At 53.7% G+C, this 26,077-nt stretch overlaps 9 protein-coding genes across 9 annotated transcripts; all 9 read left to right on the forward strand.

Moving 5' to 3' along the window:
* Window positions 1-153: 153 nt before the first annotated feature.
* Window positions 154-1,107, forward strand: LDBPK_360590 (ubiquitin-like protein, putative; the record flags this gene model as incomplete). Its single annotated transcript, XM_003865127.1, has 1 exon — window positions 154-1,107. One exon carries the CDS (start codon window positions 154-156, stop codon window positions 1,105-1,107), a length of 954 nt encoding a protein of 317 aa, XP_003865175.1.
* A 749-nt stretch (window positions 1,108-1,856) lies between these two features.
* LDBPK_360600 (cell division related protein kinase 2) lies at window positions 1,857-2,792 on the forward strand (the record flags this gene model as incomplete). Its single annotated transcript, XM_003865128.1, has 1 exon — window positions 1,857-2,792. The coding sequence occupies one exon, from the start codon at window positions 1,857-1,859 to the stop codon at window positions 2,790-2,792; it is 936 nt and encodes a 311-aa protein (XP_003865176.1).
* A 564-nt stretch (window positions 2,793-3,356) lies between these two features.
* LDBPK_360610 (hypothetical protein, conserved) lies at window positions 3,357-4,283 on the forward strand (the record flags this gene model as incomplete). Its single annotated transcript, XM_003865129.1, has 1 exon — window positions 3,357-4,283. One exon carries the CDS (start codon window positions 3,357-3,359, stop codon window positions 4,281-4,283), a length of 927 nt encoding a protein of 308 aa, XP_003865177.1.
* An 867-nt stretch (window positions 4,284-5,150) lies between these two features.
* Window positions 5,151-7,391, forward strand: LDBPK_360620 (Mitochondrial elongation factor G, putative; the record flags this gene model as incomplete). The annotated part of the gene is made up of 1 exon (XM_003865130.1): window positions 5,151-7,391. One exon carries the CDS (start codon window positions 5,151-5,153, stop codon window positions 7,389-7,391), a length of 2,241 nt encoding a protein of 746 aa, XP_003865178.1.
* A 3,434-nt stretch (window positions 7,392-10,825) lies between these two features.
* On the forward strand, window positions 10,826-12,304 carry LDBPK_360630 (hypothetical protein, unknown function; the record flags this gene model as incomplete). The annotated part of the gene is made up of 1 exon (XM_003865131.1): window positions 10,826-12,304. One exon carries the CDS (start codon window positions 10,826-10,828, stop codon window positions 12,302-12,304), a length of 1,479 nt encoding a protein of 492 aa, XP_003865179.1.
* Window positions 12,305-16,683: 4,379 nt separating this feature from the next.
* LDBPK_360640 (sec14, cytosolic factor) lies at window positions 16,684-17,964 on the forward strand (the record flags this gene model as incomplete). Its single annotated transcript, XM_003865132.1, has 1 exon — window positions 16,684-17,964. One exon carries the CDS (start codon window positions 16,684-16,686, stop codon window positions 17,962-17,964), a length of 1,281 nt encoding a protein of 426 aa, XP_003865180.1.
* A 2,506-nt stretch (window positions 17,965-20,470) lies between these two features.
* LDBPK_360650 (hypothetical protein, conserved) lies at window positions 20,471-21,115 on the forward strand (the record flags this gene model as incomplete). The annotated part of the gene is made up of 1 exon (XM_003865133.1): window positions 20,471-21,115. The coding sequence occupies one exon, from the start codon at window positions 20,471-20,473 to the stop codon at window positions 21,113-21,115; it is 645 nt and encodes a 214-aa protein (XP_003865181.1).
* Window positions 21,116-23,248: 2,133 nt separating this feature from the next.
* Window positions 23,249-23,707, forward strand: LDBPK_360660 (ubiquitin/ribosomal protein S27a, putative; the record flags this gene model as incomplete). The annotated part of the gene is made up of 1 exon (XM_003865134.1): window positions 23,249-23,707. One exon carries the CDS (start codon window positions 23,249-23,251, stop codon window positions 23,705-23,707), a length of 459 nt encoding a protein of 152 aa, XP_003865182.1.
* A 1,166-nt stretch (window positions 23,708-24,873) lies between these two features.
* LDBPK_360670 (DNAJ protein-like protein) lies at window positions 24,874-25,656 on the forward strand (the record flags this gene model as incomplete). Its single annotated transcript, XM_003865135.1, has 1 exon — window positions 24,874-25,656. The coding sequence occupies one exon, from the start codon at window positions 24,874-24,876 to the stop codon at window positions 25,654-25,656; it is 783 nt and encodes a 260-aa protein (XP_003865183.1).
* Window positions 25,657-26,077: the final 421 nt, after the last annotated feature.

Genomic DNA, 26,077 nt, shown 5'->3' on the forward strand with positions numbered 1-26,077 from the left:
TTTGTGTATGCCTCTTTTTCCAATTTCCGCCTTTTTATCCGCAAGAGCGAACTACTGATTTTCGGCATAGAACAAAAAAAAAAAAACACTATTTACTACTCAATTATTCACGAGGAAAAACAACATTATCACGAAAAAAAGGACGAAAAAGCAATGGCAGTCACTATTAAACTTGCGAATGGCAGTCAACATACGGTTGAGGTGCCGGATTTCAGCGTCACAGTTGCAGAGTTTAAAAAGCAAATAGCGGAAATGCTAGAAATCCCAGCCAGTGAGCAGCGCATCATTATGCGAGGCAAGGTGTTGAAAGATGATGCTGTGCTTTCGGCAATCGGCATGGAGGACGGCAGCGTTATACACGTCGTGCGGAGCAAGAAGAGTGGGGCGTCTGCCTCATCGACGAATGCTTCAAGCACCCTGGCTGCCAGCGATCCTACTTCATCGCCGAACGTACAGCCGTCCACTACCACACCCGCCCAACCTGTACCGGCGCAGACTGCTGCAAATCCATATGCAGCTCTGATGAGCAACTTTGGTGCACCGCAAACACAGCAGCCTGTTCCCGGTGCTGCTGGGTTCCCGGCAGCAGGGAACCCTTTTGCAGGCATGGGGATGGGAATGGGCATGGGAGGTGGAATGGGGGGAGCTGTCAATCCCACACCACAGCAAGCTATGGAACTGATGCAGAATCCAATGATGCAGCAAATGATGCAACAGGCACTCAGCAACCCCCAGTTTATGCAGTACATTATTCAAAACTCTCCCCAGCTGGCGGGCCTGCAGCAGGACCAACAGCAAGCTATTATTGAAATGATGCGAAATCCGTACATGATGCAGCAGGCAATGGCAATGATGGGAAGCTTAGGAGGTACGGGCGGTGCGCCACTGGCAACTTCGCAGGCTCCTTCGACTCCAGCCGTAGGAGGTGGGTTCAACCCTGCAATGTTTGCACCTCCTGTTCCACAAGGCAATCCACGAGAGGTTTATCGCGAGCAACTGCAGCTGCTGCGAGATATGGGTTTTCCCAATGAGGAAGCGAACATTGCTGCTCTTCAGCAGGCCCAGGGCAATGTTCAGTTCGCATTGGAGCGGCTTCTTGGTGCATGATTTAATGTGCTTTCCCTCGACTTGCTTTTTTTTTTTCGCTGTTCTTACTCGTGTTTTCGATCTTGAGAGCTGATCGTGACAAGGGAAAGCCCTTGTGCTTTACGAGGTAAGAGTGCGTTTCTTGGTGCTGGTGGGCCGATTTTAGTGAGTTTACGGTACAGAGGATACTCTATCAACCCAAACGCTAGTCGAAGAGACATTGGATTCAACTGGCAGCAGCAATTCGGCAGGGGTGCTACTCGTGCACGTGACAGTAAAGGCAGAGGATGCCGTTTTGCTTGAGTTAAACTGCAAGCACAAGAAGCGAATAAGTGCATGCTCTCAGATACTTCTAAATGAAAATCAGCTACTCTCCTCTTTTTTTTTTGCATTTTCTTTCTCTTTTGTTCCTGTTTTTGTGCTCTTTCGCTCAGAAGTCACAACGCTTCATAGTGAAGGCGCGCATTTGCTGAGTGTGAAGCTTTATCGACTCACGACCTAGAACTTGTCGGAAAAGAGGTAGCCTGAAAAAAAAAACATACACACACTCACACAAATACCTTTTTCTTTCGCCCTTGAGTGCTTCTGCTGTTGCACTTTTCCGACCCTTTCTCCGCGCTACAACATACACGCACACAGGTGCCGAAAGCACTAGTTTCCGGCGCCTGCTCTTTTGTTGTTTGAGGAAAGGCGACGAAGGAATCCTCTACTTTCTTTTGAAAGTTGCGGAGCCTTTGCTTTGAACAAACTCTGTCCCTGAAGCATTACAAATGTCTTCGTTTGGCCGTGCTACCGCCCGCAGCGGCGACGCTGGGACCCGTGACAGCCTTGACCGGTACAATCGCTTGGATGTTTTGGGAGAGGGAACGTACGGCGTTGTGTATCGCGCGGTCGACAAAATCACTGGGCAGTACGTTGCTCTCAAGAAAGTGCGACTTGATCGCACTGAGGAGGGCATTCCACAAACTGCGCTGCGCGAGGTGTCGATTCTACAAGAGTTCGACCACCCTAACATTGTGAACTTGCTTGATGTCATTTGCTCGGACGGGAAGCTCTACCTTGTCTTCGAGTATGTGGAGGCGGACCTGAAAAAGGCGATTGAAAAGCAAGAGGGTGGCTACTCTGGGATGGATCTGAAGCGGCTTATTTATCAGCTTTTAGACGGCCTTTACTTTTGCCACCGCCATCGCATCATCCACCGTGATCTGAAGCCAGCCAACATCCTCCTGACATCAGGGAACGTCCTTAAATTGGCTGATTTCGGCCTCGCCCGCGCGTTCCAAGTGCCCATGCACACCTACACGCACGAGGTGGTTACGCTGTGGTACCGTGCCCCCGAGATCCTCCTCGGTGAGAAGCACTACACTCCTGCCGTGGATATGTGGAGTGTCGGCTGCATTTTCGCCGAGCTAGCGCGCCGAAAGGTTCTTTTCCGCGGCGATAGCGAAATTGGGCAGTTGTTTGAAATTTTTCAAGTGCTGGGGACGCCGACGGACACCGAGGGGTCCTGGCCTGGTGTGTCGCGGCTGCCCGACTACCGCGACGTATTTCCCAAGTGGACGGCAAAGCGACTGGGGCAGGTACTACCAGAACTTCATCCGGACGCTATTGATCTTCTCTCCAAGATGCTCAAGTACGATCCGCGGGAGCGCATATCAGCCAAGGAGGCCCTCCAGCACCCGTGGTTCAGCGACCTTCGCTGGTAGAGTGAAAAGGGCATGACTGAATACAGTCTGCTGACGCGTCGGACTATGGAGGATTTGTTTCTCTGAGGGTGCTTTGCTGAGGAGGCTCCTACTTGCTTTTCTTGACTCTTACTTAGACTTGACGCTTTCAGTTTTTCCTGTTTTGACTCTCCACCCTTTAGATCTTTCTCCTACACATGCATACATACACTTTTTCTCTCGCTCTTCCACAACGACATTACCACCGTGCCCCTGTCTTTTCCACTATCTGGCCCTTTTTCAGTTGCGAAACAGATTTGGTCGTGTCTTTTTTTTTCGTTCTAGCTCAGATCTTCGGCCCTTAGTTGTACTATGAACTTTCGCAAAAAGATGCCTAATATGCAGCAACTCTACATACAGATCGGGTTTCTCCTAGAACATGTGTCCTCTTTCGCTGCTTTATGCCTTCGAGTAGAGACTTCAGCTCCTTTTTCATAAAGGCATGGGCCGGCCTGGACGTGCATGCTGGGGAGGGAGTGGGAGTTTTCACACAGGCATTGACAGCTGCAACGTCTCTATGAGAGACGAAGGCAGCACTAAAAAAGAATGAAATCCGACGACGCGCTACTTGGACCTCCACACTCAATGCTTTGCAAATATACATTTCGTATTACTCCCCTTTTCTCTTCCACCTGTCGTTTCACCACAGCTGTGTCGCAACTCGTGGTTTTGCACGCATATTTTAGCTGCTGCCCTTGCATTTTTCTGTCGGCCATCAGTTCCAATATGGCGGCGACCAGCTATGATCGCGACGCTGCCGTGAAGGTGGCAGAAGAAAACTACAGTCTCCGGAAGAGGCTTGCACGGATGGAGTGGGAGGAGGAGAAGCAGAGGCGGGCGGCGGAGTATGAGTCTCGCTTTGAGGGGGCTGTGGACACTAGCGCCAACGATAGGATGCGGAGCCGGAACAGCGCGCTCCAGGATGAAATTGCAGGACTGGAGAGCCAGCTGAAGGAGCTGCAGATGATCAATGTTACCGACCTGCAGCACGAGTACACTCGTCTAGACAACCGCCGTGCGTACCTCCTGAACGAAATTGCTGGCCTCCGACGCATTCTTGCCAATCAGAGCAAAGAGGTGAAGCGTGCCACCCGGAGCGTCAACAGTCAACACGAGCTCCGTCGTCAAAACAACGAGCAGCATGCTGCATCTATCGAGGATATCCAAATGTTCAGAAAGAAGAGGGAGTCACTAGCCGAAGAAACCCAACACCTGATCGCAAAGGAGCGCCAGTTAATGTCAGAACTGGAGACGCTTCCTGCGCCAGGTGAAGATCAGGAGGTTATGGCTAGCCGCCTGAGGGAAGATAACGAGAAGAAGGACCATACGATTGCGCAGCTGGAGGCGACCCTAAAAGAGAAGCAGCTGAAGGCAGGCACCCAACTTGCTGAGGCGAACTCCGCCGTTGACATTCAGCACCTGCGAGAGGAGTATGTCCGGTTGAACGACCAGTTGAAGCGCATCAAGCAGTAATGCCGGGTACGCCGATGGGTGGCGGAGCTGTCCAACCTTCGCACGCCAAATCGGACTGCAGTTTCTCGTTCTGCCATGGCGATTTTTTTTTGCCCTTTTTTTGTGTGACGCGCGGGTGGCGGTACAGGGCATACTTCCCGCTCCGTGTCTCCGCCGACTGCTTTGTAAAGGTTGTTGCTTTTGATGCCCCTCTTTTTTGACGTGCGGGGCTGGCGCGAATGTGTTGTTGCAGAGTATGTACCGTACGTCTTGGCCCTCCTTTTTTTATCTTCTCGTTCTTGACTGCGAAGCTTCTGGTGACGAACCTTGGACTCGTCGTGTGTTTCGTGATGCGGATGTTTCGTGAGTGACATGTACATGTAGTTTAGAACGGCACTGCTCAGGGTGCATCAACAAAACGAAAGAAAAATACAAAACAAGGATGACTGTGCCACAACGACAGGCGGTTCAAGTGTGTAGGAAGCACAACTCTGCGGAGACAATGGGCTGCGTTGGAGGTACGAAAACAAACAGAACATCTAGCGCTGCCCTGTGCGCACCGAGAAAAGACTGTACTTCCTCTCAGAAAAGCATTCTAACGACACTGAGATGAAGCAGTACAACGCACGACGACACCCGGCAGCTTTCCATTCATGTTGCTCCACTTATTCGATGAACTCCTCCCGCATTGGCTGTCTTTTTCGCTTCGATACGCATGTTTCGTGGTTGCTCTCCCGTTCCGGGTCGTGTCGCCCGCACTCCATTATCGGAACTCCATATGCAGCGTATTTGCTTTTTTCTCACCTACGGCTCTTCTCCGCGCCCTTTCGCAGGAGAGCGCGCAAGGGCTTTTTGTTCTCTAATTCTGCCCCTTTCCGTGGCACGACAATGCGCAGAAGCGGCTTGGCCTACATGCTGCGCAGCAGCGTCCCGCTGCTCGCAACGCCAGCCTTCCTCTCGAATGTGAGGCACATGCGCAACATTGGTATCAGCGCCCACATTGATAGCGGCAAAACGACGCTGAGTGAGCGCATTCTCTTCTACTCTGGTCGCATCGGAAAGATCCACGAGGTGAAGGGCGGCACCGAGGTCGGCGCCACAATGGACTCCATGGAGCTTGAGAAAGAGCGTGGCATCACTATTCGCTCCGCCGCGACGCAGTGTCGCTGGAAGAACAGCACCATCAATATAATCGACACGCCCGGCCACGTCGACTTCACCATCGAAGTGGAGCGCGCCCTTCGCGTGCTGGACGGTGCTATCTTGCTCATGTGCGCGGTTGGCGGTGTGCAGAGTCAGACGCTGACGGTAGATCGCCAGATGAAGCGTTACGGTGTACCGCGCATCTGCTTCATAAACAAGCTCGATCGCGACAACGCGAACCCACAGCGGGCAGTAAAGCAAGCGCAGGAGCGTCTGGGCATCAACGCCGTCTTCATCCAGCTGAACATGGGCACTGCACAGGACTTCGAAGGCGTCGTCGACCTCATCGAGGAGAAGGCGGTCTACTTTGATGGCCCTTTCGGTGAGGCCATCCGCTACGAACCGGTGCCGAGCTACATCAAGGAGGACGTGGCTGCCGCACGCAAGGAGCTCGTGAGCCGCCTAGCAGAGTGCGACGAGGAGATGGAGTTCATCTTTCTTAATGACCAGGAGCCGACAGTCGAGCAGATCCACGCTGCCATTCGCCGCGCTACCATAGCCAACAAGTTTGTGCCCGTGATGGTCGGCTCGGCGTACCGGAACAAGGGCGTGCAGCTGCTCCTGGACGCGGTGGAGCGCTACCTGCCGTCGCCAGTGGAGCGCCACAACTCCGGCTATCAGGTGAGGCGTGTGAAGGACGAGGATGGAAACGTGTCGAACGTGAAGGAAGGCGAGGTGGAACTGATGACGGATGACGAGAAGCCGCTGGTGGCCCTCGTTTTCAAGATCGAGGAGACAAAGAAGTCGGGGCTGTCCAATTACGTGCGGGTGTACCAAGGGAAGATGCGCAAGGAACACCTGATGAATATCCGCACCGGCAAGAACTTCTTGCCGCCGAAGCTTGTGCGCATGCACGCGGACAGCGCCGAGGTTGTGGACGAGGTGCGCGCTGGCGACATCTGTGCCATTCAGGGTGAGGTGGACGCGTCCTCGGGTGATACCCTCATGAAGTCCGGACCGCAGTCTGGCTCGCAGCTCTTCTCGTGCGAGGACATGTACGTCCCGCCGCGCGTCATCTCTGCCTCACTCAAGACGAAGGATGATAAGGAGCAGTCCAGGGTGCGGGAGCGTATGCTCGCCTTCATGCGAGAAGACCCCACCTTTGTGTACTACCGCAACTCGGAGACGAACGAGGACATTGTGGAGGGCATGGGTGAGCTGCACCTCGATATTTACGTGGAGCGGCTGAAGCGGGAGTATGGACTGCACGTGGAACTCGGCAAGCCAACGGTCAACTACCGCGAGATTATCACGGAGCGGCAGGATTTCGACTTTGTCTTCAAGCGGCAAAGCGGCGGTGCGGGTCAGTGGGCGCACCTGAAGGGCTTTGTCGAGCCGCTGCCGATCGATATGTCGGTCGAGAAGGGGGTCAAGAACAAAGCGACGACACGATGCTCCAACGGTGACATCCGCGAGTCGCTGCAGAAGACGGTGGTGAAGCACCTGGAGCGAAAAATTTTTGTCAAGGGCGAGCTGATGCACGCCCCTGTCTGGGGCGTGCACTTTCACTTGAATGGTGGCGCCATGCACGAGGTGGACTCGAACGATCAGGCCTTCAAGAACGCGACCCAGGAGCTGTGGGAAACCTTGCTACCGAAGCTGAAGCCGACGCTTGTGGAGCCGTTCATGGATGTGGAGATGACAGTGCCTGCGGCGAACATGACTGATGTGGCGACCGAGTTCTCGAAGCGAGAGGGCGTGGTGACCGAGACCGCTGTAGACGGCCCTGATGCAGTGATCCGCGGGGAGACAGCCCTGGACACCATGTTCGGCTTTATTTCCGACCTGCGACGACTGACGAAGGGCCAGGGCGACTTCAGCATGCAGTTTAAGGAATATCGGCCGATGCAGCAGTACAAGGCCCAAATGCGAATGGATGAACGCAACAACGATCTTGGGCGCAAGCCGTTCAAGCTTTCGGACTAGGGTGCTCCATCCCCACCCCTTACCACTGAGAGGCCCGCCGGGGGCACATTCACAGATACTCTACGGCTTTTTCGTGCCTCCTTCTCGTGTCTTGTAGAATAGCGCACAGAAACGCTTCTTGATTCACTGAAGTTACCTTTGTTTCCGTTTTTGTGCTGCCGATGGCTCGTGTTGACTTTATATTTTGCCGTTGTGTCCGTGCATGCGCCTAGATAGTGGCGCACGCACACCTCTTCACAGTAGCTTCTCTCTCTCGTTGGCTCCCTTTTCTTGAGAAAGAAAAGAAGCGCTTTAATGCCGTGGGGGAACGCATGGTGAACGTAATGGCGAAGCACTCCGCCTGCGCACGTCCGTATGTGTATGTGCTTGTCGGTAGCTAGGGGTGACGCGCTAGTTGACAACTGTGTGCGTATCTCCCCGACATGTTCTCACCACGTAGAGACGTTGGCGCTTTACAGATCATTTTTTTATATTCTCCGTTCTGCGTCTCCAGTAACCCGAACTTAACTAACGAAGATGAAAAAAAAAACACAAAACAAAAACCCGTACCGCAAGCCTTGATACTTGATGGGAGCCACAAAACAAAACGAGGAAAGCAGGCAAACAACATAGCATGGAATGCCGTGTCACATGCACGCTGACAGAGGCATGTGGCTGCATACTTTCGCATGGCATTCTGAGGCAGCGGCCTCAACTGTGGGCAAAGGTGAGAATTTGGATGGGGAAGCACCTTCGTGCGGTAGACGGCGCATGACCCCACGACGTGAGTGAGTGAGCCAGTCGATAGCTCAAAACGAGTTATGGTGTGGACGGGCGGCGTGCTGATGTGGGGACCCCTCCACGAGCGCCAATCACGTTTTCCCTACTGGCCTGCACGCCGAGCAATCCTTTCACACCGTCAACCACCCATACAAGCCCAAACACACACGCAGGACAACGACAGTAGTGCAGGACCTCTCATGCCCTTCTTCTCTTGCTTTATCTGCCTCGCTGCTTTCTTTTTTTTCTCTTGGGTATCTTCACCTGCTGATACGTATTTGGACTTGTACGTGTGACGGCTGTGGCGCCACACTCATACACACAAATGATTGCGGCGCTCGCGTCAACGTTTTGAGCCGCGAATAATCTACAGTTGCCCTAAGCGTGGCCGTGCAAACTACTTTTTTTTTGTGCCGCGCCCCTTTCCACACTGCTTCCGCACCCCGCTTTTCCAAGGCGAAACTGCCCCCTCCCCCTCTTTCCCTCCAAGACAACAACTCCAACAGAAAAGCCGGAAAGCGGAAAGAGAAGGCTATCAATACACTCACAAAGAGAGATACGGAGACGGCAAGCGCATCTGCTTATCTAGGTGCGTGCCGGCCTGAAGCGGGCGAACGAAGGGTTCCGGATTTCAACGAGACAGAAAATAGGACACAGTTCAGTGTCAGCTGCACACGGCTTGTTCGCTCTGCGCTGCCTTGATCTGTGAACACCGCCATCATTTTTTTTTTGCGGCGCATTCTTCCCTCTTTCCTTCTTTTTGTCTTACTTCACTTTTTACGTGTTCTCAACATTTGGGGACTGCGCGTTTCGTGATTTCCTCGCCCGAGCGACAACTCAAAAAAAATAAAGAAAAACCTGCCTGGCTCTGCCTTTCAGCGCCTTCTTCGATCTCCACCGTTTTGCTGTGTTGAGGCTGCTCTCAACCCGGCCGCTCATTTTCCTTCTTCCGTGGCTCGCAGTGTGGTGCTCTCTTTTTATCGCCTTTCTTTTGTGACCCCCCTCCTCGCTCTCCTCGTCGGTGTGCCCTTTCTTTGTTTCTGGGTTTCCGTCCTCCCTTCCCCCCTCCCACCCCCCACACACACCCTTTCGCTCTCGCTGTTTTCTTTTTTTGTGAGTTCAACCCTTGATTCCTGCTGCTGCGAACGACAGAAGCTCCTCAGGAAGTGCTCGAAGAGACGAATGCTTTAGGCCGCAACTGCACACGGTACACACGTGTTTGTGTGTTTTTCATTTTCTTTTGTTTATTTTTGGTTGCTCTCTCTCTCTCTGGCTAATTCGCTTTCACGTGTCTGACGCTCTCTCGCCTGTGTGTGCGTTTTCTTTGCCTTCTCACTCTTTCTGCTTTCGTGTTGCTGCATTCTGTCACTGTCACGATTGTTCGTCGCGAGGCTGAAACCCACCGTCGGCAAGTTGTCTCACTTCTTTCCTGTTTCTCCTGCTCACAGAACAGCAGCGAAATTAAACAAAGCAGCATAGTTCCGCTCATATATCTATATGGAAATATATGCTTCCCTTTTTTCTGTTGGCTTCTTCGGCGTTTCCTCCCCTCTGTTTCGCTGTGTTTTTTGTGAGGGCGTTCTTGTCTGGTAAATGTTTCTCCACCGTGTGCGTACGCGTTTTGTGCTGTTGCGCCGCTTACACGTGCTCCTCATCCTCTTTTTTCTTCTTGCCTTTCTTTTTGTTCCCTGTTGAAATTACCCTCCCCCCGAAGTAATATATATATATATATATAAGCGAGAAAAGGCACACCCGTGCACCTAAAGAGCGAGAAGCAGCACTTTCAAAGCCGATTCTAATTCACCATCTCCCGCCTCGACAAAAAGGAAAAAGCAAACAAGAAAGCGAGGTCCTTCTCCTCTTCCTAGCTCCGTTGTCTACCTTTTCTTTTTCCTCTTTCTGCAGCCACATATAGGGCAAAGTCCTACACACAAACGCGCGCACACACACAGGCCAGCGATACGTCTTGTTCGTGTTTCCTGAGAGTTTTTTTTTTGCCATTTGTGGTATTCTTTTTCTCCCCCTTTTCTCTTCGTTTCTCCCTCGCAGTTGTGCTTCCCTCTGTGTGCGTCTCTTTGTCGGTGCCCTACTCTCCCTTGCTGAGGAAAATAAAGCGAGCAAAAATCGAAAAGTCGTGTAGACCGGTCCTTCTCTTGCGGCACTGCCAATTCGTGGGCGTAGGCTTTCGGCTCTGATATGTTGGGCGTTCGTGTGCTGTGCGCAGTTTTACAGGCATATGTGTGGGTAGCAGACCCACTACTCCCCCTTTTAGCGTAACTGTTTCTTGTTTATTCTGTCTCGCCGGTTTGCCCTCGAGCGACAAACCGTGCAACTGCGCAGGGAGGCAAAAAAAAAGGAAGCTTGCACACCTGCCAGCGCTGGGGTGTTGATTGTGTGCATCCTACGCTATAGGAGAAGGCGACGCCGGTTCAGTGAACGCCACAAGCTCTCCGTTCTTGATGGGGTGCGGATCGTCTTCTCACGTTCATGACCGACGCGCCTACCACGGCGTGGCGGTGCGGACTCACTCGTACAGTGGCGGTGCCGAAAGTTCGGTTCGTAGTTCGACACACGGGTCTTTTGAGCGCATGGATCGACGCCAGCACAGTAAGGCCGCTGACAGAGGTTTGAACGACAAGTTTCACTTTGACATGAATGGGGTTCTTCAGCGGAAAATGCGACGTTGCCGCATGCAGGAGTGGCACCACACCGCTGCCGCTGGCGCGCGCCAGGCGCACCGGGGCTTCCATCGAATGCCTCGCCACGACTACCTCACGGACTTCGGCACACATCATGTGGCCATGGTGGACGAGTTGTCTCGCTGCGTGGTGTCTGCCAGCGACAAAAGCTTGATCGAGTGCTTCGCAACTTCCGTTTCCGAGACTCCGCTGAGCTCGTTGACGACGAGCTGTAGTGCCGTCCACTCGAATCCCCCGAGTACTCACTTCGATCTACAGGCTCCGCTGTGCCTCTCTGAAGGATCTCTGGCCCGTGCCTCAGTTATCGACCTTGGTGGGCGGTCCTCGCGCTCTTTCCCGCAGGGTATGTCGTCTTGCTCCGCAACGTCTTCTTGTAGCAAAGCGCGTCGGTTTCAGAGCTACTCACTACACCCATGCAATTGTGGCCATGCTCACCGTGCGAAGTTGGTGCTCTTTGCGGCCCAGGCTGACATCCTGCTTTCTTGCTCCACGAAGGACCGCCACATGACTGCGTACCACATCGCGCTCGGCGTGGAGGTGGGCCGGCTTGTGGGCCACGATGACCTGATTCTTGGCGGAGCAGTGAGCCCAGACGACACGCTGGTGGCCACTACGTCGTGCGACTGCACCGCCATCTTGTGGGATCTGCCGTCGTGTAAGCAGCGTCGCTCTTTGACTCACCCGCAGTTCGTGCACGCCTGTCGCTTTTCTTCATCAGGCACCGAGCTGGCCACGGCATGCGCCGACGGGCTGTGTCGAATCTGGACCTGGTCCGCCTCCGCCATAGTCAACATACTCGTGCCCTCCGACACCGGCTTCAATGGCGCTCTCAGTTCTCTTGCCTACTCCCTCGGCGACAAGGTACTTCTGGCTGGGGGCTCAGCGCGCAACGTGTACGTCTGGGATTGCGAGAGCTTCAGTGCACCGGCTGCTGTTTTCCGGCAGCACCGAAGTGCCGTGCTGTCTGTAGACGCCTCCCGCGCCCATCAGGACATTGTGATGACGGCGGAGGAGGCGACACTGCTCGTGTGGAACTGCGCGACGCTGGAGGTTCTACAGCGAATCGACGTCAGCTTCTGCGACGCTCAGTCGCCCTGGCGACGGGGCGGGGCCCTGACAGCATCAGAGACGTCTGTGAAGCGGACCACCTTTCCGCATGAGTTGTACTGGACTGCAGCGCGATTGATGGACTCGCGCTTTGGCCTCGTCTTGGTGGCGGCTACCAGCGACAAGCGCCTCTACCTCTTCGACTTCGTCGCCACATACAAAAGACGTTCCGCAGACGACATTCAGACTCAACTCACTGGCACCGCGGCACAAGTGCAGCCAAGCGCTCTATCAGAAATGCTGTCGCTCTCTCTTAGATCCCCCGTAAGCAGTATGGACAGCGGACCACCTAACCGCGTTGTGTTCGGTGACAGCTGCGGCAATCGCTACATTTTGGAGTTGAATTGAAAGGCCTTTGCAGCTTCTTTTATTTTGGGGAGTTAGAGGGGAGGGGAGGTCGACGTGCTCACAAGCGCTTAGCCGTGCTTATCTGTGCGTGTTTTTTTTTCCTGCTGAGGGGTGGTGACGGGGATGAGAAGCGCACATGCAAAGGCAAAAGAATCGATTCCGTTTTTCTTTTTTTTTTTGGGCGATTGCAACAAGAGGCGCTTGTTCGCTCTCTCCATCAAATTCAAAATTTATTTTCCTTGTGCTCCTTCTTCTCGCTCTTCCTATTTCTGCTCTGTACTTTTTTTTTGTCGTTCTTGTTCGCCTCTGCGTCTCTCTTTTTCATGTGTTTTCCCTTTTGGCCCACATCCTCTGCGTGTTGTTGCCTGCTCACATGTCCGTATATATACTGCGTCTCTCTCTCTCTCTCTCTATGTGTGTGTGTGTGTGTGCCCTTCTCCCTTTCCCTTTGCTTTTCCTTATACCGTCTTGCGTGCTTGAGGCTCGCTCTCGCCCTCTGGGCGCATGCCTTTAGTTCCTCCCTGCGCTTCTTTTGCTTCGTCATGTTCGTGCTTCCAAAGCACACCATCTCTCTTCCTTTGTTTCTTGTTCGCTTTGGCTTCTTTGGGGTTTCCGTTTCTCGATCGTTTTTTTTTTTTGTTCCTCAGCTGTGCGTGAACCACAGAGGCATTGAGGCTGTTGCGGAAACCCCAGCTGCAGGGGTCGAACTTACACATGTCCGACGAGGCTTGTTGTGCACAGCACTTTCCTCTCGACGAGGAAGAGAGGGTTGGAAAGAATGCACTCCTTCCTCATTCCTGGGTCGTCCGGCAACAACCTTTTTCTTAGTGCTTTTGCGCGTTCTTGTTCTATGCTAGTGTCTTCCCTCTCTGTTTTTTTTTTATGTTTTGTGTAGCCCTGGACTTGGACTCTAAAACGGTCGCGCTCTTTGGCAGCGTTGCTTGTTTAGCGTAAGTTGACACAAACACCCTTCCGCATAGGCACTCGCCCACGCTGGCGTGTACACATGCACGTAAGCCTCTGCATATGCGCACGTCACGTGGCTGTACTGTTTTGACATGCCTCTTTCTTTGACGACTTTGCGTGCTCCTGCATCTGTATGCGAGCCAGCACAAATGAAGGGCTTGTGATTATTTTTTGCGTTACTACGTCAAGAGCTGTAAAGTCTGACTCTACACTTAGACCTACGCCTCCCTCCTTTCTACCGTCTTACCTGTTCTCACACATCTGCGAGCACATCGTTCCATGTCTTGATCGGCATCTTCGCTGTTGTCGCTGATGCGTCTTTCTCAACTTATGCCCATGTCGCTCTCTTTCTTGGTCACGGCTATGCTCTTGCAGCTCTCTCTGCTCACGTGCCACGCTGTTTCTTGCTTTTTTTTTCTCTGAAGCCCTTCTGTTTTTTCACACGTGTGACGATTGATGAGGAGTTTAGTGTGCATCTCTAGCTCTCTGTTTCCTTCTCGTTTATGATGTCTGTCGTGCTCTTGAATGTATATGTTTGTGCGTACGTTTATGCGTGTGCGTGTGCCGCACGCGAATTTGCAGTGACTATTTTCCTTGTTACTGTTTTTTTGTTGTTGTTGGTGAAGGAAGAAAACGGCCGTCTTTGCGTGTGTGTAAGCCTTTTAGTGCGTTCTTGTACTCGCTCTTGTTCCCTTTGGGTTTATCGTGTTTGCTCTCCCTCCTGGCTTTGTCTGTGCCCGTGCTTATGAGGATGTGCTGCCGGTGCTGAGGAGATGCTGGAGAAACGATTCAGTTGACTAGAACACCGAATTCGACAAGGGAAAACAAACACGGACTCGAGTGGACGAAAACCAAAAAGATGATACGAAATAAACAAGAGTTGACTTCTCTGCTCTACCTCGAAAACGAGAGATAAAAAATAATAATGCAAAAGGTGTTCACCACTTCGCTCGAGCTCCGCTTCTGGTGATTATCATCACTAGGTCTCAGGCGTGGTGGAGTAATGCATACGGAGAAGATGCACGTGCATGTCTCTACATCCACCTCTTCTTCGTTCGCATGCCCTCTTTTTACGCTCTTTCACTTTGCTTCACCGCAATTCGAGTATCTTTCTCTTCGCCTGTACCTCATATTTCTCTGCCCGCCAATGAATGCGTGTGTGTGTGTGTGTTCGTGTATGCGTCGATATGTGCACCTTTTTCTTTTGTTCCCTAGTTTAAATTGTATGTGTGTGTGCTTCCAGATGTATGCATGCGTGTGTGTATGTGTGCCGTGCTCGATACGCCTCTTTCCTCTTCGCCTCCTCCCTGCTCTGGCTCCACTTCTCTGTTCTCTCCTTATACATGACCAAAGAGAGAGGGCGGCGGCGCAAAGTGCGGAAGCGAGAGGAGCACCACGCCCTGCCCATTTTCTTTCTTTTTCTCTGCTGTGTTTTCTGTTTAACTTTTGTTTTATTACTTGCTGCCTATGGCGCGTCATTTATGCTCCGCTCAAAACTAGTTTCTTTTCCTGTATGCGCTCTTTTTCCTATTACCTGACGTGTGCGACCTTCTTCGTGGTGGTCACGTCGCGTCATCATCATCATCGTTCAGGCGCCTTCGCCGACGCACTTCTTTACGTCCTGTTTTGCCTCCTGTGCCGATGCCCACTTCACTGTGCCTGGGGTTTCGAGGGGAGGTAGCCGAAAGTGCGCGCGCTGCGCATTGGGCTTCCACAGACACGCATTTGCACCAACTGTGTGCAGTTGGCGGAGTCCGTTGATTTCCTTTTCTCCCTTCCCCTCTTTCTGTGCCACATCCCCGCCTTTTCTTTGAGTTCTCAAGCGGAAGGGATAAGACTTGCCTTTTGACACACAAGAGAGTGTATCGTACAAAACACCGAAACCGGCACTCCGGTGGACGCGAGGTGCTTTGTGGCCCGCAGTCTCCACGGCGAAGGTGAGAAAAAGGCGGAACATAAGAAGCAAATAGAACGGCAATTTACCCCCCCCCCTTCTCCAAAGATCATGCAGCACACACACACACACACAAGCACATCACATGCTCTCTCATCTTTTTTTTTTTTCCGTGCCCATGGCTATGTACGTGTGTGCGCTAACCACCCTTATGTGGTCGCAGAACCAGAGTGAAAGCAAAATGAAATGCGCAACGGAGACCTGATGGAGGCGACGGACGTCGCGAGACGAGCCGAAGCTACGCGGGCGTGTGTAGAGCAAGCTCTGCCCGCCAGCTTTGTAGCCTTTCTTGTCGGTGCGCTTCTCACTGTTGTCTTGTCGCCTGCGGCTCGGAGTCTTCGCATGCTTATGGTGCGGTAGAGCAGAAAGCGCTCTGCCAACGTTGTCCCATTCCACTCGTTTCATGTGCTTCCGTAGACGACCGGACTCTCACTATTTTGCGTGACTTCCTCTACACACCCGTCTTGTCGATGCCGCTCGTTGGCGCAGCCACAAACAATGCCTCAGAAGAGAATCTGTTTACTTTAATCGCTTTCTCCTCTTTTCCCTCCCTGTGTTTTTCTCTGCCATGCGACCCCCACACATACATACTCAATCACCTAGATGGGTATACAGCGCTGTTGTTGTGGCCTCTGCAGATCTCTTTCTTGTCACTTCATCACTGAAGCAACAAGCAGGTGCGCCGTCCTCTCTCATTTTCTCTGCGCTCCTTGTCTCGCTTCGACTTTGCATTCCCTTGCGCACCAGGACGCCAACTTTTACCATCTTTCTTTAAACACGGTCTCTCTATCGTTTTTTTTTTTTGCTTCGTTCTTCTTTGACTGAAGCAAAGAAGCTTCTCTAACTCTTTCTCTATCGCTGACGCTCCGTGTATCCACTGCTGATCCGTCGATCCCGCACCTTTTCCTCCAGGCGTGTGTGCGCACCAGCCTTTTTACGGTGCTTTTTTGTTTCAATTTTTTTTTTCTCTCATCTCCTCCGGCGCGCGTCTGCCTGTGTGCGTGTGTGTGTGCGGTGCTTATACAGGTTTCACTTGCACACCCCGTGTGTACCCCAGCAGACCTCCTTTGGTATCGAGGCGCACGCACGGAAGCAGCAGGGTAAAGGGGAATAGACGTGCAACTACGACATCGTTTGCTTTCCGCTCCTCTCCCTCAGCGTGACTCGATCGGAACTCCATCCGGTCGTTGGTGGCCCTGCGTTGAATCTTTCTTGTCCGTCTCCGGCTCCGGTTTAGGTACCCGGCTCGCATTGGTATGCTTTTTGTTCTAATCCTCCCATTTTCTTTTCTTTCGGTTAGCGCGCGTGTGCGAGTGTCTTACGCCAGAGTGCAGCTGTCGTGCTCGTACTGGGGACGCCCTTGTCCCATTTTTTCCATACCGCTGCTCTGCCTTTAATTGCAGTGGCGTTGACTTACAATAAGTGCACAAGCACGCACGCAAAGGACGTGTCACTCACCATGGCGGCAACTCATCTTACCTTTGATGATGCGAAGGTGGGCATGCGCGTCCAGGATTACTGGGGCTGCTGCGGCACGCTACGTTGGATGGGGAAGCTCGAGAAGGACAATTCGCCTAACAAGGAAACAGGCAAGTTCTTCGGTATCGAGTACGACGACGAGAGTGACAATCCGCTGCGCAGCAATGGCACGTGGAACGGCCGCAAGTACTTTGAGTGCGGGCCGCGTAAGGGCCGTCTTGTGAAGGTAGGCCAAGTTTACGCCGAGATCAACACCGAGCGGGTGGCGATGCTACGGGAGCGCTTTGGGGAGCGCGTCGCGACGTGGCACGACTTTGAGCTGGTGAAGTTCTGCATTGCGCGACAGTTCGATATGGAAAAGGTCTATGAGATGCTGGAGAGGCACCTGCAGTGGCGCGGGAGATTCCAGCCGTGCGTCGACGAGTACTTCCCTCAGACGATTCGTGAGGATTACCCGTGCGGCTACACAGGCACTACCGATTACGACGAGAACCTCATTTACTGCGAACGCCCCGGCAATGCTGGCCACTGCCAACCGTCCGAGTTTGTGCGCAAGTACACGCTACCGGTAATTGCGCGGTGGCACGCGTGCGCTATCGAGATGGGCATTGCGCGCATGCGCGCCACGAACTACCGCTCCAAGCGAGTGTGCTGCATTGTGGATCTGTTGAACGTAAAAGCCATGTCGCGTTCGATGATCGGCTTTGCGCAGACGCTGGCGACGGTGGAGCAGGACAACTACCCTGAGAACCTAGGGTGCGTCTTTATAGTGAACTGCCCCATGTTTTTCTGCTTTGCCTGGAAGCTGCTGAAGATCTTCATCGACGAACGCACCAATAAAAAGATTAATTTCTGCGCTCCAAACAAGGCGGTGGAAGCGATGCTGCCGGTGATGCGGAAGGAGGACATACCGAACTTCTGCGGCGGGACCAGCAACAAGTGGATGGAAACGGCCAACGGCATCATCGGCTCGACAAACCCGAAAAAGGTCTACAGGGGCGAGGACTACAGCCCGCCCAGCATGAAGAGCGAAGAGCTGAATGAGACGCAGTCGCGAGCCGATAGTGAGAGCCCCCACAGGAGCCTCCGCGAAGGTGAGGCACCGACGACCACGCGCTTCATCGCGCCCGACGCGGTGTCCTTGAGCTTCACGCCCACCAGTAGCTCCAAATCGCCTGAGGAGCCCAAGATGACGTCTGAGGCGCAGAGCAGCAGCGACACGGCAAGCGGCAAGAAGCGAAAGAACGGTTTGCCGAAGTGAGCTACGGATGCCCGTGTGCTGGAGGCCTTCGTGGGAATATCTGCATGAGCACACCCCGATGAAGGGGGGACACTGTGCGCATCTTTGTGCTTGCTGCGGGCCGTCGTGCATCTCTCTCGAAAAGGTAGCGGTTGGAGCTGAATGTGGGAAAGATGCGCTGCAGCAGGGACACTGTAAGGGATGGAGATGGACGTGCGCGTTGCCAAGGTCGTGGAGCTACGGTGTGAATGTGTGGGTGTTGTGTGCCATCTCCTCATGCGCCTCTGCTCTCGCCGCTCGCTCGCAGGTGATAGTGGCAGAGCCGCCAACGCGGCAGGTGACCAAGGCACAAGCTCTTGCACCCGTGATGATGTGTGTCTTTGCCTCTTTGCTCTGCCTCGCCTTGCTTTCTCTCTTTTCCGTCGTTCGAGGACTTCGCTGTCAGCGGCCACCGAGGCACAAATGGTACAATGACCTAAAGTGACCCGTCTCTGTCCATGAGTGCCTCTTGTTCCCCGTGTCTTTGCCGCGTTGCCAGTGCCTCACCAACCTACTCTCTCCCCTCTCTCCGTTTTCTATTCCTCTTCTGCGCTCTCTGTGAGCCACCCCTTTACTCCCCTCTCCCAGTGTGCCTACCGCCGCCGTCGCTGCGCGTTCCTTCTGGCCTTCTCTCGCCTCTTTCTACGATTTTTCTTTCGTGTTTTTTTTTTCGTACACCTCTGCGAATTGCCTATCACCCTTCTTACTCTCTCTGACTCTCTGTGTTTCTTTTTTTTGTCTCTGTGTGTGCTCGCCTTTCTCTCAGCATTCCTACTTGCGCATCTACTCGTTGTTGTGATTGTGAAGCTTTCCCTGCGCCGTTTTTTGTTTGTGCTGTGCTACTCTATATGTATTAATCGATGATGAGACTCATCGGTGTGCGGGTGGCGTCATCTTCGACTGCACCTGTTGTCACTTATGCACGCAGTACCAGCGGCGCGACAGTCGTGGAGTGCGTGATGGACTCCTTTTCCCTTTTTGGCTTTGCATTGCGATCTTGATTTGCACTTCGGTTCCTTTTTCATTTTTCTTCTAGGCGCCCAGTGCCCTTGCTTCTCGAGCTCTCTGCTGGTCGTCCCGCTTATCGCGCAGTCTTCCCCGGTTCTTCTTTCTCTTTCCAAACGTTCCCTCATAGCTTCTCCTCTTAAGTGCTGACAAGAGACCTCTGAGTTTGTTTCACGCCTGCTTTGCTTCCTTCTTCGTCACACTCGTCCTAGTTCGTGTCTGTGCCGGTGTGCGCGTTCCCACGTTTTCGTAAAGCTTGTGTGGCATTCTAACTCGATCGAAGTAGTGGGGCAGCAGTGCTGCCTTCGATAGTGCGCCTGCGGCAGCGATGCAGCAGTGTGTGCCACAGTCCAGCGACTGAGGCAGCACACAGTGAACATGTGAGTGTGCAAGAGCTGTACCGCGTCGCGTGGCTAAAAGGGTGTGGTGGATTGGGGGCTATGCAGAAGGAATATGGATGAAGATGTGTGCCGACGCTTCGCTCCCACTACGTGTTCATTCGTTGTCTCGACCTCCCCTTTTCTTGCGCGGTTTTTCTTTTTGCCACTCCCCACGTCCTTTCTCGCACACCCATCCTCTCTCGTTCTCTCTTCGCGTTCTTTTTAGTCTCCCGCGGGCACGCATTGGTGCCTGTGTGCCGCGTGTGCGCTTCTTCCAAGACGGAGATGGTGCTGATATCTTCCAACACGTACGGCAACGACAACAGGAAACAATGGTAGAAGAAACACCGCCACCAAAAACAAAAAAAAAGCACAAAGAACCTAACACCACATAAAGGCGTACACATGTGACGGGAAAAAAGCAACGAAACCTGCACACCGGAGATGGCATCGCGCCACAGTATCCGGTACGAAGGTTGCCAAGGGGGAATGGCTGAAGAGGACACAAGTACTTGCCCAACTCTTAACTCTCTCTCACGTGCGCCATGTGACTGATAGGATCACCGGAGGAAAGGGAAAAGTTGCGTCGGTAGGTGCTTAGTATGGCAGGGCACGCTGATCTTGACGCTTGCGGTGTACTCTCGTAGCTTTAAAGCGATGCGAGCCACCCTCTCCACTTTTTCACTGCTGCCCTAGTCCTCTCCTGTGTATGCACTTCTCATGTCCCGTCTCACGCTGCCCTCTCCTCCACTTCGCCGTTCCTCAAGACTCTCCATCACATTGCAAGCACAGTCACTACATAAGTACATCTCTGTTCTTCTTTTTCCTCCGCTCCCCTCTTTCGTCGTTGGACACACGTGACGGTGCTCCGCGTGCTTCCACAGTTGGTGGTCTCTTCCGCTATCTTGTCTTTTTTTTTTGTCCTGCGCGTCGGTGTGGAGGCGAGTATCTTCCCTCCTGCGTACGAGGCCGCTAGCTCAGGCCGCACCACCCCTCTCGTCACGTCAGCTCTTTAGCCTATTAAGCTTATCTATTTCTCCCCGACGTCTGTTTTTTTTTTTTTTTCGTACTGGATAGTCTACGTGGGAACGAAGAGCGCAACGATGTCGGCCACGCACGCACTGCGCGACAAGTGGTTTGTTAGCTTTCTGCCGCTGCTGACGGCGGACATGGTAAATACAGACTACAAGGGCAACTGGCAATTAGCAGCACAGGAGCGAACTCAGAAGCTCGACTGGATTACGTCGGTAGAAGAGCTCTGGTCTACAATGAACTCGCTCCCCAAGGTGCATCAACTAGGAATGGGGAGCACGCTCATATTCGCGCGCAACAACAAGGAGCCGCCGAGCTACGAGGCGTACCCGAACGGTTCTCGTATAATGATTAATCTCCTGAAGCCGCCGACGACAGATGCCGGTCTCGAGTTGGTGCTGGCTGTTGTGATGGGTGAGACGGCAGCGGAGAAGGCGAGTGATGGGAAACCCGTTTGCGATGTGCTGCGCATTGCTGCCCGCCCCAGCCGCGAGCACTCGGAGCAGATTCGTGTGGAGGTGTGGCTTAGCGACTCCACCCGCTCCCACGCCGTTGCTGAGTTTCTCGCAGAGGCGATGAGGGAAAAAGGCTTAGCTGCCAACTCGTATAATATCGCGGAGGCCAGCTTTGACGCTGCCGCCCCCAGTAAAGATAAGAAGGTGTTGGCCGCCTCCACGACGCTGAGTCCTTCGTCGCCGCCGATGATGAAGGATTAGCCGCCCAGATCATTCGCGGGTCGTTGCAAATGTCGTGTTTTTCCGATTCTATCCTTCACTAACCGGCTCCCGCGGCACACATCCCATCCGCTCGACGCTTCTGTGCGTTCGACGCGCGGGGGCCGCGCCGCTGCAGAACGGATTAGAGCCACCTTGTTGTTGGGGGAGGGGAGAGTGGATGGTGAGGCGGGCCTTGTGTGCACACGCGTGTCTCCAGTAAACAAGGAGCCGACGACGAGCGGGGAAGCAAAGGGGGCAACAGCTAATCACGCAGACCCACAGAAAAAAAAGACTAAGCGCACATGCACGCAACGGCCAGCAGAGGCGATTTATCCTTGCGCTCGTTTTCCATCTCGTAAAGCGACATTAAGGCAACGAAGAGAACAAAGTCAGCAGGAGAGGGGGAGGATAGAGACGCGCGATACGGCCACGGAGCATCAATAGCAGAGAACGTGCTACCGTGGGGCTTGCGTGTCGGCTGCGCACAGACGGTGTGCATGGGTGTGCACAGCGCAAAAAAAAAGAGAGAAGCTGCAAGGGCACTTGATAGGCTGAAAGAGAAGTCGAAGACAAGCGCGTGACTCACTGGGGGAGGAGAGGGTCAGTGGGAGGCTCGCATGAGGCTAGCAGCACAGGTACACAGACTCTATTAGTGGTGTTTTTTTTCTTGCTCTCTAGCGGGCGATTGTTTTCACTCTACGGCTGTTCCCACGCTCTTCTTCCCCTTTTTGTGGCGGGTGCCGCTGTCTTGTCTTTTCTTCCCTCTTTGGTGCCTCGTTCTTCGCGTGTGTACTCCTCCTGTGGGCCAGTGGCATGCCGTGTGCTCATCTCTCTGCCTGCTCGGTGCACGTATGAGTTCCAGGCGGGAGTGGGCGTGTGCACTTGCTTGCACGACTATGTGAAGGCCTTCATGGATGCACCTCCACACTCTCATTCTTCTTTTTCTCTCTTCATATTTGTGTAATAGAGTTTACTTCTCTATTTGCCACCTGCATGCGACTCTCTCTCTGGTTCACTGGACTTCACTGTCCTGCTCACTGCCGAGGACTCTCTCCCGCTCTTAGCGTCCCTGTAGGATTCTCTCCTCTCCCTTCCCTATCTGTGTGCTTCATCTTCCGACCACGTGCTCGTTTTCTTTGTGTGTTTTCTCTTCATTTTTCTTTTCTTTTTCCTTTTTTTTGCCTTTGCCCACACCCCTTTTCGTTTTTTTTTTCCCGTGTGCATGCGCGTGTAACGGCTTGCCCTATCCCCTCTTGTCGAACCGTAAATATCTACTCGACATACGCACACACACACACACACACACACATGCACATACGCACGCACAGTCCAGAGGTCAGCACGTTGTTCTCTTCACCTCCCCTCACCAAAAAAGCAAAAAAAAGCAACAACAAGAGAGACGATAAAAAAAAACAAAGACGCTTGCCTCACGTTATGCTCCTTTCATTTCTCAGCTAATCGATGCAACCAAGCCCCTCCCCTCCTCTCCCCCTCGAAAGGGACAGTGCAAACACAATTAGAGCAGTAACCCGTGGTGCTTCTAAGGCAAGCAACAACCTCAGAGAGGCTGTCAGAGCAGTGCGATGGCACAAAATTCTCTCACCTTTCAAGCGTCCACCCCTCATTCTCTTATCTACACTTGGGTGCACGGCTGTCTTTGCACACCGTCGTCTGTATTCTGTTGCACCAATACATTAGCCCACCGTGCGATGGAGGGCTGGGAGGCTTGCGTAAGATCGACCCCATTTTTGTGCATGAGAACTGAGGGAGAGAGAGAAAAGATGGTAGCATCTGTGCCATCTTGTTCTCGGGGGTGTTCACTGCATCCCTCTCGCACTCGGTTGCGCCGACTACTAAGTAGCAGTGCCTTAGTTTTTCCAGTAACCAACGACCAGCACCATGCTTTGCGCTGCAGCTCTTTTCGGGTTCGACGCGCGGTGCCCGACCACTGCGCATGTAGATCACCTCCCCTTTTCCCATTAATCCTCTCTACTTTCCACTTCGCGCTTCTCTCCTACTTTTTGTCTACGCGTGTCTTGTCGCTGTGTGCGACTGATGTTTATACACAATGATGATCGCGCCAACAAATATGCCGCCCCCGCCTCTCTTTCATGCAGAGAAGAGAAGGAAGACATGCAGATCTTCGTCAAGAACGCCGCCGGCCGCTCGGTGGCTGTGCGCGTGTCCGCCGAGGACACCGTCGCCTCCCTCAAGGCACAGGCCAACGTGACGCAGGGCAACCTCTTCTTCGCGGGCATGTGCCTCGCCGAGGAGGAGACGCTCGCCGCTTACGGTCTGTCCAAGGAGTCCACCGTCGACGTTGTCATCCCGGTGGAGGGTGGTAAGGGCAAGAAGAAGAAGAAGCGCATCTTCACGAAGCCGAAGAAGCCGACGCACCGCCACAAGCTGGAGAAGATGCGCGCGCTCAAGTACTTCAAGGTGACAGAGAACGACGACGGCTCCTACAAGGTGGAGCGCACGCGCCAGGACTGCCCGCACCCCCAGTGCGGTGCCGGCGTGTACATGGCCCAGCACAAGGACCGTCAGTACTGCGGCAAGTGCCACTTGACCTACAAGGCGGAGAGCAAGTAAAGCTGAGGCGTAGTGCATGCGCCGACGCTCCCACGCGTGCATGTATGTGTGCCAGGCGGAATCCTTCTCTTTTTCCTCTATAGTTTCTTATTCTCCTTTTTTTTTACTTTCGCTGCCTTCCGTAGTGGCGCATGCCACTTGTCTTTCAACAAGGAAGGGATGCACTCACTGCGTTATCGGCCACCTGCAAGTAGAAAGGACAGGAATAGAGAGAGTGCGTGAATGGGCTTGTGGAGCGAGAAGATAGTGGCTTGCGCGTGCGAAGTGCACCTGCGATCCCCCCTCTCCTCTCTCTTCTCTCCTGCCACCTCGTCCCCCCGCCGTTTGGCGCTGTTTCGCTGCTGTGCACGCTGTGGAACAGTGACGCACGACGATGGCAAGGGTTGTCTCACCCACTCCGCAGGCAAGGTGCAGCGAACGCGCGTTGGTGTTTTAAGGCCATGAGAGAGGAAGGACAGGTCAGCTGGAGGAGGGTGTGTGTGCGCGCTCCCTCCTCTTACTTTGACTTCGCCCTTTACGTATCACGTGCGCCCCCTCCACGCTCGATTCAATGTGTGTCTATCCTGATAGTTGCTTGCGACGCGGCATGGTAAGTGCTAAAGGAACAAAAAAACGGCAGTGTGCGTGACGCGTCATCTCCTACATCTCGCCTCTCTCCTCTGCGCTCCTACTGTCTCCCTCGCGCGCGTTTGTGTTTGCGTGTGTCTGTGTGCAGCTAGGAGCGACAGCGAATCGGCAGCCAGGAGCTGCGCGTCGCACCAGCACACCCTTTCCCACACACAAGTGAATCGCCATCATTACACCCTCCGCTCATTAGGCTTCCACAAACATACATATCCGTCTCCGCACCGATTCCCAAAGGCGACGCTTTTTCATTGACTTCCCTCTCCTTGTGCTATCCTCACATCGGCTGCCGCATCTGAACGCACTACACACAAACGAAAGCATACATCTCATTCGACATCCACCTTCTCGCGCCATTCGACCTCCCTCAGCAGCTGTTTCGACTATATACCCCTCCCCACCCCCTTGAAATGGGCCTCTCTGACCTTGACGAGGACGAACCGGTGCCTCACTTGCCTCGATCAGCGGTCTTGATCTCACCACCACCACCACCACGGTCCGTCATCGCGGCCGGCTCCGCCACTACCACAACCGTCTCCCTCATGACGACGTTCAATCAAAACAGCACCAGCGGTAAAACCTCCGTGCTGGACGACTTGTTCAGCAGCGTCAACGTCAGCGCCCCTGCCAGTACCGCTGGCGCCAGTGCGCCACCCATGTGTTTCTCGTCCTCCGCCTCGGCCACCCAGAATGCTACGCCAACAGCCGCTGCTGACGCCGCTTCAAGCGTGCTGAATGACCTTTTCTCAACCCCAGATGTAGCATCGTCTGAAAAGAGCGACAAGTACGGCAGCGTGGGTGAGGCACACGCCATGATTTACGTGGACGGCAGCAGCGGCAGCGCAGAGGATGGCGTTACCAACCTGTTTGACCTTTCGAAGCCAGTGAAGAAAGACAAGTACAACAATGCGGAGAGTTTCCTTGAGGCCTTTGAACGGCAAGGCAAAAAGAGCGGCAGTGGCGGCGGCCGCCATGACGAGCGCAAAACACTCGCCGACCTGACGCGCAACAAGGACGACAATAAAGTTCGAGCTCGCTTGCTGCCCCTCATGAATTACTACGATGTGCTCGGGGTCGCCCCAACGGCGTCTGAGGAGGAGATCAAGCGCAGCTACAAGAAGAAAGCGCTGCAGCTGCACCCTGACCGCGCCGGTCGCGATCAGACGCAGGAGGAGGCAGAACTGTTCAAGGTAATCACCAAAGCCAATGAGGTGCTTTCAGACGCGGAGCAGCGCCGCATGTACGACGCAAGTCTTGCCAGTGGTGCAGGGCAGCCAGCTATGGCCCCGTCAGCGGCAGACTGGTGGAGTCACATGCAGAGCTGATCTGTCAATTTGCACTCTGCCACGTATCAACGAAGGCGCGTCACGCTTGACTGTTGCACCGCGATTTTTGTGCTGCGTTTCGATTGCGCTTGCCACCACTTTTTTTCTGCTCCCGCACACTCTTTTTCTCGGTATAAGCGTTTTATTTCAAAGCACGTCTGTTCGTGCGTGTGGGCAGCGAGGTGATGGGTTTAGTTTTTTTGGAGCGCATGAGCGTGCTAGTTGGAGATGGTGCTGGCCTCACCGCTATGCGCCTTTCTTGAGTGTGGCTTGCGTGCAGGATGCGTGCGATCCGGCGCTGTGCCCGGTGTGCCACGTGCGGTTCCGCGGATCGCTGGAGGCTCGAGGCAGACTGCACATCGGGCTTGATGGTGCACGCAATGGTGCGGCCGCGCACGTCTCACTCGCGCAGCATGGGCCT

The sequence above is a fragment of the Leishmania donovani genome, chromosome 36 (genome assembly GCF_000227135.1).
Source record: "Leishmania donovani BPK282A1 complete genome, chromosome 36".
NCBI lineage: Eukaryota > Euglenozoa > Kinetoplastea > Trypanosomatida > Trypanosomatidae > Leishmania > Leishmania donovani.